The 15,791-nt window shown below is 37.6% G+C and overlaps 5 protein-coding genes across 5 annotated transcripts; 2 read left to right on the top strand and 3 right to left on the bottom strand.

Moving 5' to 3' along the window:
- Positions 1-1,004: 1,004 nt before the first annotated feature.
- LOC137577095 (uncharacterized) lies at positions 1,005-5,920 on the bottom strand. The gene is made up of 3 exons (XM_068290476.1): positions 5,376-5,920; positions 2,206-2,379; positions 1,005-1,771 (listed from the first exon to the last, which is right to left on the bottom strand). Exons 1-3 carry the CDS (start codon positions 5,419-5,421, stop codon positions 1,380-1,382), a joined length of 612 nt encoding a protein of 203 aa, XP_068146577.1. The 5' UTR covers positions 5,422-5,920; the 3' UTR covers positions 1,005-1,379.
- A 1,205-nt stretch (positions 5,921-7,125) lies between these two features.
- Positions 7,126-9,361, bottom strand: LOC137577224 (uncharacterized). Its single transcript, XM_068290628.1, has 3 exons — positions 9,174-9,361; positions 8,299-9,083; positions 7,126-8,209 (listed from the first exon to the last, which is right to left on the bottom strand). Exons 1-3 carry the CDS (start codon positions 9,238-9,240, stop codon positions 8,072-8,074), a joined length of 990 nt encoding a protein of 329 aa, XP_068146729.1. The 5' UTR covers positions 9,241-9,361; the 3' UTR covers positions 7,126-8,071.
- Positions 9,362-9,902: 541 nt separating this feature from the next.
- Positions 9,903-11,462, bottom strand: LOC137577225 (solute carrier family 25 member 35-like). The gene is made up of 3 exons (XM_068290629.1): positions 10,977-11,462; positions 10,782-10,917; positions 9,903-10,658 (listed from the first exon to the last, which is right to left on the bottom strand). Exons 1-3 carry the CDS (start codon positions 11,222-11,224, stop codon positions 10,128-10,130), a joined length of 915 nt encoding a protein of 304 aa, XP_068146730.1. The 5' UTR covers positions 11,225-11,462; the 3' UTR covers positions 9,903-10,127.
- A 191-nt stretch (positions 11,463-11,653) lies between these two features.
- Positions 11,654-13,206, top strand: LOC137577073 (solute carrier family 25 member 35-like). The gene is made up of 3 exons (XM_068290452.1): positions 11,654-12,114; positions 12,175-12,310; positions 12,428-13,206. Exons 1-3 carry the CDS (start codon positions 11,858-11,860, stop codon positions 12,983-12,985), a joined length of 951 nt encoding a protein of 316 aa, XP_068146553.1. The 5' UTR covers positions 11,654-11,857; the 3' UTR covers positions 12,986-13,206.
- A 771-nt stretch (positions 13,207-13,977) lies between these two features.
- Positions 13,978-15,234, top strand: LOC137576677 (uncharacterized). Its single transcript, XM_068289919.1, has 2 exons — positions 13,978-14,623; positions 14,697-15,234. The coding sequence occupies exons 1-2, from the start codon at positions 14,058-14,060 to the stop codon at positions 15,130-15,132; spliced, it is 1,002 nt and encodes a 333-aa protein (XP_068146020.1). The 5' UTR covers positions 13,978-14,057; the 3' UTR covers positions 15,133-15,234.
- Positions 15,235-15,791: the final 557 nt, after the last annotated feature.

Here is a 15,791-nt window from a genome sequence, read left to right as displayed (position 1 = left end):
TTCTTCAATCCCCGTTTTCATTGAGAAAGTCAATCACATTTTCCATAGCATACTTTGAGGCATGTCCTCAAGAATCAAAAGCTCGAAAGGTTGCCTAGCAAAGCTCTTCAAAGTCTTCCGCGCTTTATCCCATACAAACACCTCTGTAAAACATCATGGAAGCTTTAAACTGAATTGAATTTTGCTACCCTTTTCTTTGGTAGCGTTGGCCATATCAGTTAAAATCATTTTTAGATATTGTGACCAAATTATTTATATCCGTTTTGTTATTTGTTTCCAAACTTAACAATTTGCACAATAATATTGCAATAAAATTTGTGTACCAAATACGTTTACTTGGTAAAATGTAAGTCCCGTTATTCGCTAGTTTTCCGATAAAAAGTTGTTATTTGTGCTATGGGTCTCAACAAGTCGCTCTACATAAACTTTTACATACATATAGATAATGCTCCAATTAGATTACGAGTCCGAAATATAATAAATAACTTTGCATTCGAAAACCTTCATCTGCCTGCATTAGCCAGGGACGCATTTGCTTTGACTTTTAAACGAAATTCTAAATATTTACTATAAATTATAAACTATGAAAACTTTCTTCAAATTCCTTAAATCGTATAACAGTTTAATGAACTAATAATTCAGTTAATTTAAAGGTCGGTTATAAAAACTATTTCAGAGGTTTAAAGTGTAAAGACTGATTACCGAAAAAGGCGGAAAATATCCTGGGAAGGTGTCCTGGCTTGGATTTGTCCACAGTTGATTTAAAATATAGGATTAAGAAAAACTTATAACAATGCAGTTGCATATTCAACTTATTACGTATACGTAGTGTTGCCCTTGAATCAATAAGTGATTATTGTTACTTTGATCTTGACGTAGGAATGGGTTATAAAGCAACTCTATTAGAAGCAAATAGAGCTCAATGGCAAATGGCGATGAGTAATCGTCAACTTCCCCATCTTTGATGGCTGTGTAATGCATTTCTCACGAAATTTAAATATCAATTATAACAAAGGAAAAATTTATTATTTGTTTAACTTATTCATCTAGTAGGTAGCTATACATAAATACAGTTAAACTGCCCGACTGTATGTAAATATGTGGGATACGAATTGAATTCTTATTTTCATTCATTTTTTTCATTTTGCGGTCAGTCTTCTTAGTGTCTACAACTAATTGACATATCAGTTAAATACTTGGCATTAAGAACTTAACTAGAGGAGAGGAAAAAATATACAAAATACATTTCACACTGCACACATATTCGGCGCATGTTCCGCCTTCCGCCATAGGGGGAAAATGGCGCCTTGGGACAACAGTACGTACAGCAAATATCACAGAGACGTAGTTATTTTTCTTATAAACTGCTTATCGGCAATTTAATGCGCCGCTTTTTGCACTTCATTGACCGTAAACACATTACAGACAGGTGCAGTTATAGTGGGCGTGGCGATGATTCCTTCACTGGGCTTGTGCTCCCCATTGAACGGTATGACAAAGACGCTTGTCTTGGCCGCATGTTGCATTTTGATCACCGTGTCATAGCTGGGCGGAGCGAATTCACTGTAGGAAGGCGAAGGAGTGGGTGGTGCACGCATTCCCTCATTTGTAGTGGCACTAGGATGACTGCGGACATCTCGACAACGACGATCCGAGCAAGCCATCAGCATAAAGAAGGCAGCCAGTGCCAAAAATGTGGCCACATACCACACAATCGTGATCACATCCATGGCGGTCTGTGAGAGTTCGTTTGGCGACGATTCAACGACAGCTGGCAAGGGAAAAGAAAAGAAACAAAAAAACCGTCTATTAGTACAATTAATGGCCATAAAATACAGCAGACGATGGCTCGATGGATGGATGGTAAGTACGAACCAGCGCAAGTGTTAAATGGAATTGAAAAGCTCTTCAAGATTGAACCCATTACAGGTTGGTATAGTCATAAAAACCTTATATGATATCGTCACGTACGTTTGGGTTTATCATCGAAATGTTTGTGTAGTTGTGACGAAATCGCATTAATGTCGTGTCATCGAACTACGCTAATACCTCAATATGATTTGATATGGATTTGCCCCTTAGGTGGGTGCCATAACTTAATTACTCGCCGTTTCCAATGATTGTGATTAATTTCAATGATTTCGGCGAATAGTTCGAGAAGCTCATGAATGATGAAATGATTGTGAGTCTTCTTGGCTTACTTACTGTTCTTGTAGACAAATATCCTGGTATTGTTATCAGTGGGATCGGCAAACACTTCGGTCTCCAAGGAGGTATTATTATTTCCAGTCGTATTGTATGGCAACTGACGTGTGAGAACGTTCTCCAGCGTCAGCAGGTATGACTGACCGTGTGCACTTGGCGCAAAGACATTGCAGACTGAAATACAGAATAAACAGAAATGTTACACCAATGATTTACTGGTAATAAAACTGATAAAAGTCAAGAAATCAAAGTGAAAATAGATAAGCTATCTACCCGTCGTATGGTACAGAAAAACATATGTATACATTGCATATACATACATATATATACTTATATACATAAAAAGTAAAACTGAACAATGAATACTCGTAGTAGTAGTAGCTGATACACCTATTTTACTCTTCTTTTTTTTTGCACACCTTTCGGATAGGGTTTCTGATAAAAACAAAGTAAACGCGCCCAACTTCTAAATATAGATATTAGTGTCGAGCAAGCCAATCGTAAATTAATCGTTCTTAAGTACCTACCCATAATTAACCAATTTATTATTTCGAAAACCGCACCACTTAAGTGATAAGAGTGTCTTTAGTGTTTGTTTTTGCCGTCGGCGTGTCTGTAGAAGTCTCATCTATCTGAAGTAAGTGAAAGTGCCTGATTTAGCGAGACTCTGGCAAAGATTATGAATACTACATCATAGTCAAAACAAGGCCTAATCGGGATGACTTGACAACTGTCGGAATTTAATCATAGCGGTGAAAATAGAGTAGGTGTATCCATGAATCAATATGGCACTGGCACACGGCACTAAATCAGAAAAAAACCAAACATTGATGATATATTATCAAATTTTTGATAAATTGCAATGATGTCACTGGACTGATTTATCAATTTCACAACTCATTCCTGATGAGCAGCTAAACGAGGTGCATACAAGAAAATTTGTTGACCTAGGCTCACTTGTTACACTAAGGAAAACTACCTTAAATCAGCGGAATCTTTTAATTCGTGATGGTCGAGATGAATCCCAATTAAGGATGAACATACTTATTACGTCACAAGTGTAGAGTGGGAATTGTAGAATATAAAGCAAGATCGAGAAACTAAAAACAGACAAAAACTGATAAGACTTAACTGGTTTCTAGCATATATCAAGAGACTGATTGTGTGAGAGCGAGAGACACACCCAGTTCTAGTTTCAGTTCGAAAATCGAACATATAGCGAAGAAAAAACAATTAAATTGTAATTAGCCGCTAATGGGAAACGTGCCCAAGTCAACGTCAACAAACACTTGAGTAAATTCAAATGATAGGAATGGAAATGGCAACGGGTGCGTTGCCTTTTTGTCTTTGTACACATGTCAGAGTTAAAGTTGTAGCATTTATGCATAAATAACAATCAATATTTAATAGGCAATAGAACTGGAACGCCCTCTGCCATCGACTTACAATTACCCTATAACAGAGTGGCCCAAAAAAGACTCTACAATGATTTTATTCTAAGGTCGTTGGCCTTTCAACTACGATTCTTAAGCAATTAACGATCTCTTTTTTTTACCTATATGGAATCAGGAAGTTCTCCAAAATATAAATAATTGCAATGAGGTAAGAAATATGATAATGATAAGTTGCCTGTTAATGTTTAATTTCTCTTGTTGACTCTTCTTAGGTGCTGTGGCCCAGAAGAATTTGCCATGTAATTGAACTTGATTCATGGAGAGAGTAAATTTTGGTTTGGTTCACTTTTCGAAATTGAAAAAGCAGTTGTATAAATATTAATGGCTAGCCAAAAATGTGTTTTGTTTTTAATAGATAAAAACTTAACCGAACCGGCTAGAACCGAATTAACTGGAAAGGTCTGCAAATAATCAAAAAGGAAAGGAAAACCACAGAATCGAAACAAAGCAAATACTTTTGAATTAAAACATTCCAAAGTTTAATTCTGTTAATTATAAGGGTAAAAGATAGATTTCACTTATAAGAATTGGTAGTTTTTCATATCAATAACAAAATATGTATATGTATATTAGCATCCATTCTGCATAATCCAACATATATAGATGAATTAATTAATTATAAAACTCAAAACTTGAAAAACGAGTCAGAAATACTCTTTCCCTTAATATTCTTTTGGGGGCAACAACTAACAAGTACTGAATGAGTTGACTTAAGATATTTTCACACATATTTTCCATTTTGCCTGTCACATTTCGACTAATATATTTGACAAACCTTTTCCTCATGACTCTTTTACAGAGTATACAAATGGGGCAATCACATGCGTTTTTTGTATTCATATTTAACGATTGAATTGAAATTAGCATTAACTGTATTTTGATTTAGTCTATTGTATTATTGTGTATTAGCTTTAACCAAATGCCACGCGCCAATCAATTGCACCTTTGAATTGGGTTTTGCCATGACTTAACCCAACCAGTTTGATCAATTGTGGGAAAATCGCAAAATGGATTCTATTAAAACAGGTTAACTATGTAGTTAGATAAATGTCACTAGGCAAACATTATTATTTTCAATGCATTCTATAATCACACATTGGCCAGGTGAAGGTTGTATTGTGGCTTTAGTTAATCTTAAGCTTCAGAGATGACAACCACCGTCATCAGAGACATCATCATATAGACATCATTAAATTGTTTATGATTAACTTAACTTGTTGTTTGATAAGATTTACAGATGTATGACCTGCTATAAACCAAATCATGGTCCATATAATTCTTGTATGCAAAATAAGAGATAAGAGATACGTGGCTAAAGTTTATGTTATTCTTTTCCTTTTCTTTCAGTTTTTTAAAGACAATGAGAAAGTGTTTGTTATGACCAAATTATTGGTTTTTGGAAGACTGAGTCATACTGATTAAAGCTCGGCTTTTGTGAACCACCGCATCGGTGTTTATTTTGTTTTTGGGAACCACCTTAAAAATGAAACATACATTTCTTATGGAGACTAGAACCATTTCCGTTTCCGTTTCCGAATTGCCGCCTCTTCAAAATTGATTCGTGTAGACCAAATCACAGCTTGGGCTTAAACCAGATAACTTTGTTTGGAATTTTGGGGTCATAATTAATTTGATTTCATAAATATAAGCAATGTAGGGGCTCAGATTACTTTATTGTGTAACAGACTGTAACGATATTAATTTCCCATCTCTTACCTATCATAATTACTGGAATTGTTAACTTGCACGCCGCCGCCGTCATTTTTCGTATTAAATATGGCTTGTTTATCTCAATTGAATCGTATTTAGTCGACTTAGGTATGTATATGTATATATATATAGTATAGATCAGATCTCTGTCTCTTTGCACCTTCACTTCACTTTACACAAAACGAAAACGACAAAATTTAAACAGGGGCCACACGCGGCAGCCACCGAATTGATCTTTCAGGTTCAAGTTTGTATCGCAGACTGAAAGTGTTGGCGTCGTTACCTACAACTTTTAGCTGTAGCTGATTGGAGCCGGAGCTGGCGCTGCCGCTGGTCGTGGCTCTGGCTCTGTCTGGGTCTGTAATATCTGTATGTAGTATATGAATCACGCGGCTCCGAAGGCAGGCTCGTCGCTCTCGGCGGGTTTTTGTGGTGTTGCGTTGCGTTTATGCAAAAAAGAACAACAAAAATAAAAAAAACGTATATATTTATATACAATTTTTACAAATTGTATTTGCTTTTTCGATATGTCTATAAAGGTATACATATATTCTACTATATATATATATATAGGTAGTTAGCGTAACGTAGCTAATTGTTTTTATCGCCAATAGTGTGATAGGCCCCCTAGACCCGCCGCATTCGCATTTAAGAATGAGAGGTAAATCGACAATTTGTTCCACTTATATATGAACCATATACTGCTCACCTTTATGCAGATACTATATATGATCATATATATACATATACAGATGTTTATTGCTTCTTTTGATTACAGTTTTATAAATAAACCCAAAGATGTGGTCCAACGGTATTAAATCGCAATACATTTTTGCGGTTTTATGGGCGTGGCTGGTAGATCTGATTAAGGTGTTAATGAATTTCATCAATTTGAATGCCCTGAACATCATTCAGATAGAGTGTTCTAGGCACTACTCTCTCTCTCTCTAAAAAAGTGTATATGTATATTGACTCTATTTATTAGTTTTTCGTAGACAAATTTGTTTTTTGACACGACCTTCCCTTCCCTTCTGTTATCTTGTCTCGTAAAATTGTCAATTATGATTGGGATTAAAAAAATGTATTTCCCTGAACTTGCTCTTTGTTGCCATCCCACCAACACCAACACACACACACACAGAGTTGAAGTCGGCATTAAAATTAACACTTGATTGCTATATGTATAGACTTATAATTTATCTTATTTAGTCTAGTTACCTACGGAAAAAATACAATCACTAATTGCTTTGGTCTCTGAACTGATTCAAGGCAATGTCGATGTTGCGGTAAAGATAAAGAGAAACCAGTTCTGCCATACAGTCAACGGCCAAACAGTGACCCAAAGTAAAATCTGTTTACACACACGTGCCACTGGCCCGGTGTCTGGTCAATTGATCACTCAATGAACAATGATTACTAGTCGTTACTAGACAATGTGATGCAATATCTTCAATAAACAATAGCAAACTTTCATTACTCATAACAAAGTTAAGGAGAAAGATCCAAGACTGACGTAGGTAGATCCAGTCCATATTGTCGTCATGGGCAATTGATTAGAGCCATTTTATTTCGGTGAAGACCTGCTTGGGGGCAACAGGTTTGTATAAGCACGTGCTGATTCATTCAATGCTCTCTGTGTGTCGCCAAATGATGAAATTTTGGTAGTTGCGAATTTTAACAAAAGCCAAGTAAATCTGTAATATCCAACTAATTCTTAAAAATAAAGTGAAATTATAAATAGAGCTGGACATTCGCATTTTTGGTTTAACATTATATTTTGGTTTAATTATTAATATATATATATATTAAATACGTATTAGAGTATTCGAGATTTGTTTGTTTCATATTTGGAATGCATATTGTAGGAATTTCATACGATTAACACTTGTGTTTAAACAATTGACAATGTCTTTCATTTTTTTTTTGTTTTGTTTTTCTCAACTACAATACAGTTAATACAAAAAGCGTGCCTGCATTTCTACTAGAAAGCCGTTTGAGCTGATCTAGGATTTAAGTTCTTAACATTACAAATAATTACGGCTATCTACCAATAAAGAAGACAAATACTTTGAAGATCATTATCTCTTTTCTGATCACTTAATAATAATATTCTTTTTTAGGTTTTTTTTTTTTGCCTTATTTAGGTAAATAATTGATACATTTTCGATAATTTCGTGAGATTTCAACAGTGAATTGTGAGAATTGTTTACATTACAGATTAAAGATTGAACATTACAAAATAAAGTAATGTGACTGAAACAGGCTTTACAAAGAAAACAAAGAAAACCAAAATTAAGAAAAAAGGAAAAAACTATTGGAAAATAATAATAAAAATCAAAATTCAATTAAGTATGTACAAAAATAAAATAAAAATCTCAATGATGTTGGCCTAACAACATAACTTAAAACAGAAAACATAAAATCAGTCCTAACTTGTGGAGTATTTACATGGAATACATTTCTCTGAACACTATAAATCTCTTTAGATTGGGGAAAGGGGGCAACATAACTAAAAAACATAAAATCAGTCCTAACTTGTGGAGTATTTACATCGAATACATTTCTCTGAACACTATAACATACTAAAGAGGGAGGGGAAAAGGGGGCAGTGTAAGGGAATAACAATGATTTTGCTTTGTGCTAACCTATACTGGCACAGAGTGGAGCAAAACAATCTATAATCGATTCTGTGGCTAAGCCTTTTATCTATCTGGAAATAGAGATTCATAGCTGGGCGGCAAATCTTTCGGTGTTGTTGACTGTTGCTCTGGCTCACTTGTGACAACACCAACATCGTCGTAGGATGGAGCCGTTGGCAACTCAATAGTGGGTACATCAGACTAAAATTATAATGAAAGAATGGTTATAGATTTATTAATATTCTTCTTACCATTCTTAAGATTAGTTTTACAATTATCCGTTTTCTTACCCTTGTCCTGCGCTGATTAAACCGTGCCGCAGAGGCTTCGTGTGCACGCTGCTGAACTGTAATACAGTTCCAGTATTTCCAACAGATCCATACGCAGAAACCCACGCCCAGCATGGTAAAGATTAGCGATGTTATGGCAGATAAAGCCACATTTGTGGTGTCCATTTCCTCAGCGGCAATGACATCATGAAAGCAAGTACCTTCATCACGGCATGGAAACAAGCAATTTGTAACATTGTCTCCCACAAAATGCCTTGAAATGCAGGAGTAGGGATCCTTTGGATTGCAAAGAAAATCACCATTGAACTGACACTCAGAATGGGCTGTGAGTACCATACGCAGTTCCAACGGTTCACCAAAGATATGGCGATCTCTCTCAATGTAAATATGGATATTGACATCGCGATCGCGTTGGTCAAATATCAGACGCCCAGCATGACCATCAATGGCAATGTCATTGCAAATCTTCTCACTAGGAGGACGATTGCCACTTGAGAATTGGATGTAGTCGATGCACTTTTGTGAGATCGGATCTTTGCGGAACTTTAGCTTTGTGATGATTGTGTAAATACCTCGCGGGGGACGTTCGTTGGTCACAACACGGAATTGGCAGTTGTACTTGATTTTGTTTGCCGCGTGACCCAGAGGCAAAGTTAGATTCCATGTTTGTGTCACTATGGAACCAGAATATTCGTCGAATTCCAAACGGACAGTAGGATCGCCACGAAAAGGTTTAGCTAACGTATAAAGCAAAGCATCCGAGCAAAGTGTGTCCTGCAAACGAACTATGAAGTGCGGAGAAAACAATGAAGAGCAAACGGGGAAGAGGAGCTATAACTGTATTACTGATTTACATGGCTCTTATTCACACTCACTATTCTTGTAGGCTAATCCTCCAGGAAAACTAATTACTGCCACCAGAATCCACAAGTCTGTCCACATCGCACAACACAGAACGTTAATGTTTTAAAGATGTAAATTAAACAAAAACCAAATATTCTTCTGTGTGTGTGTGTGTGTGTGTGTGTGTGCGTGCGTGTGTGTTTGTGTTGCAAAAGTACTTTTTTCGATGCTTACTTGTTAGAGGTGGTTTCCAATTAATCGATAACGATAACAGCCCCTGTCTATCGGTAAACACACTAGCGCTAAAGTTTAAATTGGCCATACTTAATAAAATACTCTACAATTTTCTTTTATTGTCTTTTTGAAAACATGGATCACAATCTCTTTTATAGTATAATAGTATTTCACGAGAACAATAAAAGCTAAATGTTTAACAACTTTCAATGATAAGACGATCCAATAGCAAATTTATACACTGATATGCAAAAAAAAAAAAAAAAAAAAAGAATGGCAAACTTTTCCAAGTACAAGTATGTTATGTTGACAATAGCTTAAATACTAATCATAAAATAAACAAATGTTGATCAAATACTGACGTCTTTCAATTAAACTGTGGATTTGTTTTAGAGCGCCCCAAAATTATTTATTAGCCCTTATCACATCATTATTATAACCTTCAGAAAAATAAATAAATATACTCTGCTTATACCTGAAGTTTTTGATTAACCAATAGGTTTTGACATTTAAGAAAGACAACCAAATTGAAAATATAACAAAATAACGTTTTTTATTTAATCAAATTATTGCACAAATTACTAACTAAAGTTAATAGTTGGTTTTGTTGGTTAGCTTACTGAAGGCACTTTGCACGCTCAGGCGAGATTGGATCTAGGATATTCTAGGTACTACTATAGTAACAGGAAAAAAACAACATTTGTACTTAAAGTTAGGACAAGCAATAGAATACAACTGCCAAAGACTTGGTCTTAATAATGCAGATCGTATTTCTCACGAACGGCGATCAGTTCGTCAAAGAACAACAAGACTAGAGTCGAATGCGGAGCAATTCTCAAATAGTTGGCCCAAAAGCCCTTGTACATACCATAAACACCCTCCGCCTTAAGAATCTTTAGGAAACAGTCCAGCCAGCCTTTGTAAAGCAGACCTCGACCTTGAGCATCGACGCCCTGATTGTACAGACGAGTGGTGATGACATCTGGTGGTGTAATTGCCACCGACATTATGGATCCCGCAATTAGACCAGCACAAAACGAGTTGCAGCTGGGTTGAGTGACTAGATCGTACTCCTGCAGCAATGATTTTGTTTTACCAAAAGTGGCAATCTGGGCACCTGACCCCACAGCCGCTCGTGGCAGAGCTGCTACCGAACCACGCCATAATCCGAAAATTCCATTCTTTTGCCAAATTTGCCGCAGTGCATCCGACATGGAGGAGTGTTCATGCTGGAAGCCGACAGCTATTTGTTTAGCCGCCTGGGATTGAAGCTGCGTCTTGATCTAAAAGAGACACGCATATGACGTCAGTATGGGAATTTGAATTTGTGTTTGTAATCTTATCGACGGCAGAAATGTTACGATGAGCTATGATAATTTTGGCGATTTATGTAACAGGGGGCCTACCAAGAAAAACGGGCTGGAACAATAGGAACCAACAACGCCGCCAATGGCACCCCACATGAGTCCCAAGCCATAGGATATCTCGCCTTGCTTATTGTGCATCCAACGCTTCTCCACAGCCGTAGAGTAAATGCTCAGCCTGTTAAATGAATGGAAAATTCCATAAATTATCAGTTGCCGTGCAGTTTGTCAACTTACCGAAAGGAATTTATTATAAACTGGAAGCACAGAGCTGGCGCCAAACCCTTCTGTAGGCCCAGCATCCCATCATTTTTGGCCACCGTAACAAACGCCTGGACAATACCCTTGTAAGGCTCCACATAAGTGCCGCGAGCAGCCAATTCTCCTTGCAATTGAATGCGCGTCTTGATTACTTCGATGGGATTGGTGAAAAAAGTTGCCCCCACCGAGGCTAAGCCTCCAAGAACAAAGTCAGATGTTGCCATTTAAACTAGTTGAAGTTTTCGGTGTTAAGAATATATTAAGATTAAGATAAGATGAATAGAAAGACTCGAAAGCGGCTGCAGGCAGGTTTCGTTGTGACACGCTCGAGTATTTCATAATTGGTCACAGAGATTACAAAACAACATTTTTTATTGCTCCTTTGACCGGCCCTCCAGCATCTGCACGGGGTAATCCAATGAAATAAATAAGAAGATATTTGTTTCCAGATACGCGATACTATCGATAAAATAAAACCCATCATCGATTTTCGATAGGTTTTTGCTCCGAAATGTCGATTTTCGATAGGTTTTGCTCCGGAATGTCGATTAACCGATAGAAATTTTAAATGTAGTGTCACAAGGGCATGCATACACATTATCGATACATTCGATATCGAAATAAAAATTAAAAATTTTTTTTTTTTTAAACCGCGAGAATTATAATTCCCAAATGATTAACGGTATAATGGTCGTTGAAGGACAGTGGCGCCACAACTCTGCAGTCCAAGATCTCTTAAAGTTTTAAATTTCACTCAGTCTTATCGATGTTCAAAATGAGTAACGACGTTATATGCACTCTGAAAAAAGAAACCGCTTTTAGTTTTGAATATCACTGACAGAAGTACGGCCAGAAGCATGCTTCAGATAGCTACATCGGATTTTGTCTTGGGTGGTGTGGCTGCCATGGGAGCAGTGGTTATCACGAATCCGCTTGAGGTCATCAAAACCCGTATACAACTGCAGGGAGAACTAGCCGCGCGAGGATCCTATGTGAAACCGTATAAAGGAGTCCTTCAGGCCTTTGTCACCGTTGTCAGAAATGAGGGCATACTAAGCCTGGAAAAAGGACTATCACCAGCATTATGCTTTCAGTTTATCATTAATTCTTTTCGGTAAGTGTACAACTTAAACTTGATAGAGGTTACTATTGCAACTTATATGTTTACCTCCAGATTAAGCATTTACACTCATGCTGTGGAAAAGCGTTGGGTCCATGATAAAAATGGCAATATTTCTTATGGACGGGGCTTGGTTTGGGGTGCAATAGGAGGCGTTGTCGGCTCCTATTGCTCTAGTCCATTTTTCATGGTAAATCTATTATATAAATCAATTGTAAAATTAATGTTTGGCCAGACTGTCTATAAGAGATAAGATTCTGGACGCAGATAACATGTCTGTAGATACTGAAACTGCTAACTATTTCAGATTAAAACGCAGCTGCAATCTCAGGCAGCAAAGGAAATAGCTGTTGGGTATCAACATCCCCACACTTCTATGCGAAACGCGTTTAACCGTATATACCAAGAGAATGGCATCTTTGGTCTATGGAGGGGTTCCATGGCTTCGGTATGGCGGGCCACTGTGGCGTCATCAGTTCAAATAGCTACATTTGGCAAGGCGAAAGCATTGCTTTCTGAAAATAATTTGGTTACCCAGCCCACGTGTTTGTCTTTCTGTTCTGGACTGGCGGCGGGCTCATGTGTTTCGGTGGCTATTACCCCATTGGATGTAATCACCACTCGTTTATATAATCAAGGGGTTGATGCTCAAGGACGAGGTCTCTTTTACAAAGGCTGGATGGATTGCTTTCTTAAGATCCTAAAATCCGAAGGGATTTATGGCATGTATAAGGGCTTCTGGGCAATTTATTTGCGAAGTGCTCCGTACTCTACATTAGTTTTGTTGTTCTTTGATGAGCTTGTTGCTCTGCGAGAAAAAATACGCCTTACAATAATTTGGGATCTTAAAAAAACAAATCAATAACAAACGAACCTATTAAAAAATGTTTTACATTTAAGTTAAGTTTGTATTAAGATTGGATATAAATGACTAATCAAATCTATCCATTACTTTTTGTCTCATGATTCTGTTGATTTGTCTTGATTTCGGCAGGTGTGGTAGACGCACCTGCACACTTTCAATTTGCTTGGCTTGAAAAGAAAAACAAAAGTGAACAAAAAATATCAAAGAAGTTAAATTCGGCTATGCCGAAGTTTATATACCCTTGCAGTCCTTGACAATAATAATTTCACATGTTCAAAATTTGTTTTCTGCAACTCAATTGATTAATATACAAACAAAACAATTTTACTCTTCATACTATGTACAATTTGTTCTTCTTCTTCCCTCATTCCCTAAGCAAAGCAACGCACGCATACACATACAGTTTATGTAGCGTTGCGTCTGTGTGTGTATGCATGTGCTCTGTTGATTTGATGATGACGTAGTAGGCAGCAAGCAGAGCTGCCGGCAGCGATTGAACCGATTTATATAGACTGTAACTTGTGTTCTATTTATCCGATCAGGGTCAAATTTTGGGATCTGAGATTTTATATCAAATTCTATTATATTGGTAAATTTCATGGGGATACTCCAATTTTTGCAAAAATTTTTGTTCCAGAGTTATATGATATAGTAGTCCGATCCCAAAGATTTTCACACTTTATCTCACCCGGGTAAAAAAAAGCTCCCAAAAAAAATTTCATCCCGATAGCTCTTAAGATGGCTGAGTAAAACGCGTACGCACCGACGGACAGACGGACAGACGGACATGGCTATATCGACTTAGCTTCTCATGCTGATCAAGAATATATATACTTTATGGGGTCGGAAACGTCTCCTTCTGTGCGTTACAAACATCTGACCAATTTTATAATACCCTCTGCAAGGGTATAAAAAATATCTTGAAGATATTCCGCTATACTGTATTCAGCAATGTAAGGGTATGCAAAATTCGCATTCTATAGCAGAATCATGCAAAATATAACGGTGAAAAATCAGAGTTGCATTTTGCACGCTTGTAACGCCCAAAAAAAAATTATTTAATTAATTAAAAATGTTTTCGTGCAGTGAATGCAATTTCAAAAGTCCACGTCGCTCAAACGTGCAGCGGCACCATCAGAGACAACATGGCAAAAAGAAAAGTGAAGAAGCCATCTACCAGTGTAACTGCTGCAGCTACACCACAAATCTGCCATACAACCTTAGGAGGCACAAAATTCAGGAGAACCATGGGTCGGCATTGAAGCAGAAGAAAATAGTACGTCAGGAATTAGGACATCAGGCATGGGAGGATCAGACAATAGGGACAGTGGAGGATCAGACAATAGGGACAGTGGAGGAGGCAGTGGAGGATCAGACAATAGGGACAGTGGAGGAGACAGTGGAGGATCAGACAATAGGGACAGAGTTAACTCCCAGTGACCCAGTGACGCCAGCAAAACAAAACTCCAATTATGGAATTGAGGATAAAGAGGCCATGACCCCAAAAAAAATTTACTCACAATGTCATTCGAAAATTAAATGGAAATCCTTTAATTTTCAAGTTAAAGCATTCAACACCAGGCTGGCCAAACTGACGAATGGCCAATTAAATGATGATGATGATGTCTTATTGTTTTCGTAAGTATTCTAAAAATCCATAGATAACTGAATCGTTGTTTCTAAAATCATTATAATTATTTATTATATTCAGGTTACACCAAGTTGTAGAGGACCGGGGAGGATTCCACAGGATTAAAAACTGGAATACGGTGGCAGCAGTTTTGGGCTCAACGCCACAAACTGTAAAAGATCTTTATCAAAGTAGACTGCTCCAATTAGAAATGACGGAAAGAAGTCGAAAAAGCGAACTAAGGGCTCTAGATATTCCATTCTGGTGGGATGACGGAGACCCAGTATCATATACTAACAGACATACATTTCTAAACCCTAATGTGGTGTCTAATAGAACTATAGTATATGTCCTGCGAAAAATATTCAACGACTATTATCTACCAAGCCAAGTCACGAAAGCGCCTTTCGAAGTAAAAGACACCTGGATGTACGTCACCAAAATGAGTGGTAGGCTTATTATAATAAACATGGAAAAGATGTATATTGAAGGTGCAGAATCTGACATACGATTTTAAAGCTCACTTTGTTTGCAATATAATTGTCCAAGGATATTTTATGAATCACCCTTTGTATATTGAATTTTGTAGTGTCAATAAATAAGTAATAAAGACTTACAACTTTTCAGTCATATTTCTGCATTGCCATTGGGTATAACAGCTGCAGCCTCTTGAGGTGCCGCAGTCAGGCCGTTGGCATTGCCATTGTTGTGGCTTTCATAAAGTTTAGGTGGCGGCTCGCTCACCTGTTCACCTGGCCATTGGCTGCTGGTGGTCCGCCTGATTTGCGAAAGAAAAATGGAACCGCTTAAACAGATCCTGACGGTTGCATTATTTGAGGCCCAACATAGAGGGTCCAGGTTGCGGCGAGCCACCACTTGATGATGATTATCTGATAGATCTTTGGTTCTTTCTGCCACAGCAGAAGGATCTAGGATTGACTTTCTCTTCAGCAGTGAAAGACTGATGATGCTGTTGTGTGTCAGGCATCTCCTCGACTGGTGCCCACATCGGCTGGCAAATCCCCACCATTGAGATGAAGCGCCGATTGCGAAGTGCTGCTGGTGGCTGGTGGCGACAAAGTCGGTATGGCTGGAGGTGGTGGTCTATATGCTCCACCAAAGGGCATAAACAAGCTATTGCCATCACCTGAAACTGGAGCCCCACCCGATTGTGCT

This window comes from Drosophila tropicalis, unplaced genomic scaffold (assembly GCF_018151085.1).
Source record: "Drosophila tropicalis isolate 14030-0801.00 unplaced genomic scaffold, ASM1815108v1 contig_593, whole genome shotgun sequence".
Taxonomy (NCBI): domain Eukaryota; kingdom Metazoa; phylum Arthropoda; class Insecta; order Diptera; family Drosophilidae; genus Drosophila; species Drosophila tropicalis.
This window is presented reverse-complemented; position numbering and strand designations above follow the sequence as displayed.

Coding starts and splice junctions, on each gene's coding strand:
- LOC137577225 (XM_068290629.1), bottom strand. CDS start 11,224: ATGGCAACATCTGACTTTGTTCTTGGAGGCTTAGCCTCGGTGGGGGCA. Junction 10,918..10,976: donor TTTATAATAAATTCCTTTCG/GTAAGTTGACAA, acceptor TTCATTTAACAG/GCTGAGCATTTACTCTACGG. Junction 10,659..10,781: donor GTTCCAGCCCGTTTTTCTTG/GTAGGCCCCCTG, acceptor TGTCTCTTTTAG/ATCAAGACGCAGCTTCAATC.
- LOC137577224 (XM_068290628.1), bottom strand. CDS start 9,240: ATGTGGACAGACTTGTGGATTCTGGTGGCAGTAATTAGTTTTCCTGGA. Junction 9,084..9,173: donor AGGATTAGCCTACAAGAATA/GTGAGTGTGAAT, acceptor CGCACTTCATAG/TTCGTTTGCAGGACACACTT. Junction 8,210..8,298: donor TTAATCAGCGCAGGACAAGG/GTAAGAAAACGG, acceptor TTATAATTTTAG/TCTGATGTACCCACTATTGA.
- LOC137577095 (XM_068290476.1), bottom strand. CDS start 5,421: ATGACGGCGGCGGCGTGCAAGTTAACAATTCCAGTAATTATGATAG. Junction 2,380..5,375: donor AATTCCAGTAATTATGATAG/GTAAGAGATGGG, acceptor TCTGTATTTCAG/TCTGCAATGTCTTTGCGCCA. Junction 1,772..2,205: donor GATATTTGTCTACAAGAACA/GTAAGTAAGCCA, acceptor TTCCCTTGCCAG/CTGTCGTTGAATCGTCGCCA.
- LOC137577073 (XM_068290452.1), top strand. CDS start 11,858: ATGCTTCAGATAGCTACATCGGATTTTGTCTTGGGTGGTGTGGCTGCC. Junction 12,115..12,174: donor TTTATCATTAATTCTTTTCG/GTAAGTGTACAA, acceptor GTTTACCTCCAG/ATTAAGCATTTACACTCATG. Junction 12,311..12,427: donor GCTCTAGTCCATTTTTCATG/GTAAATCTATTA, acceptor TAACTATTTCAG/ATTAAAACGCAGCTGCAATC.
- LOC137576677 (XM_068289919.1), top strand. CDS start 14,058: ATGTTTTCGTGCAGTGAATGCAATTTCAAAAGTCCACGTCGCTCAAAC. Junction 14,624..14,696: donor GATGATGTCTTATTGTTTTC/GTAAGTATTCTA, acceptor TATTATATTCAG/GTTACACCAAGTTGTAGAGG.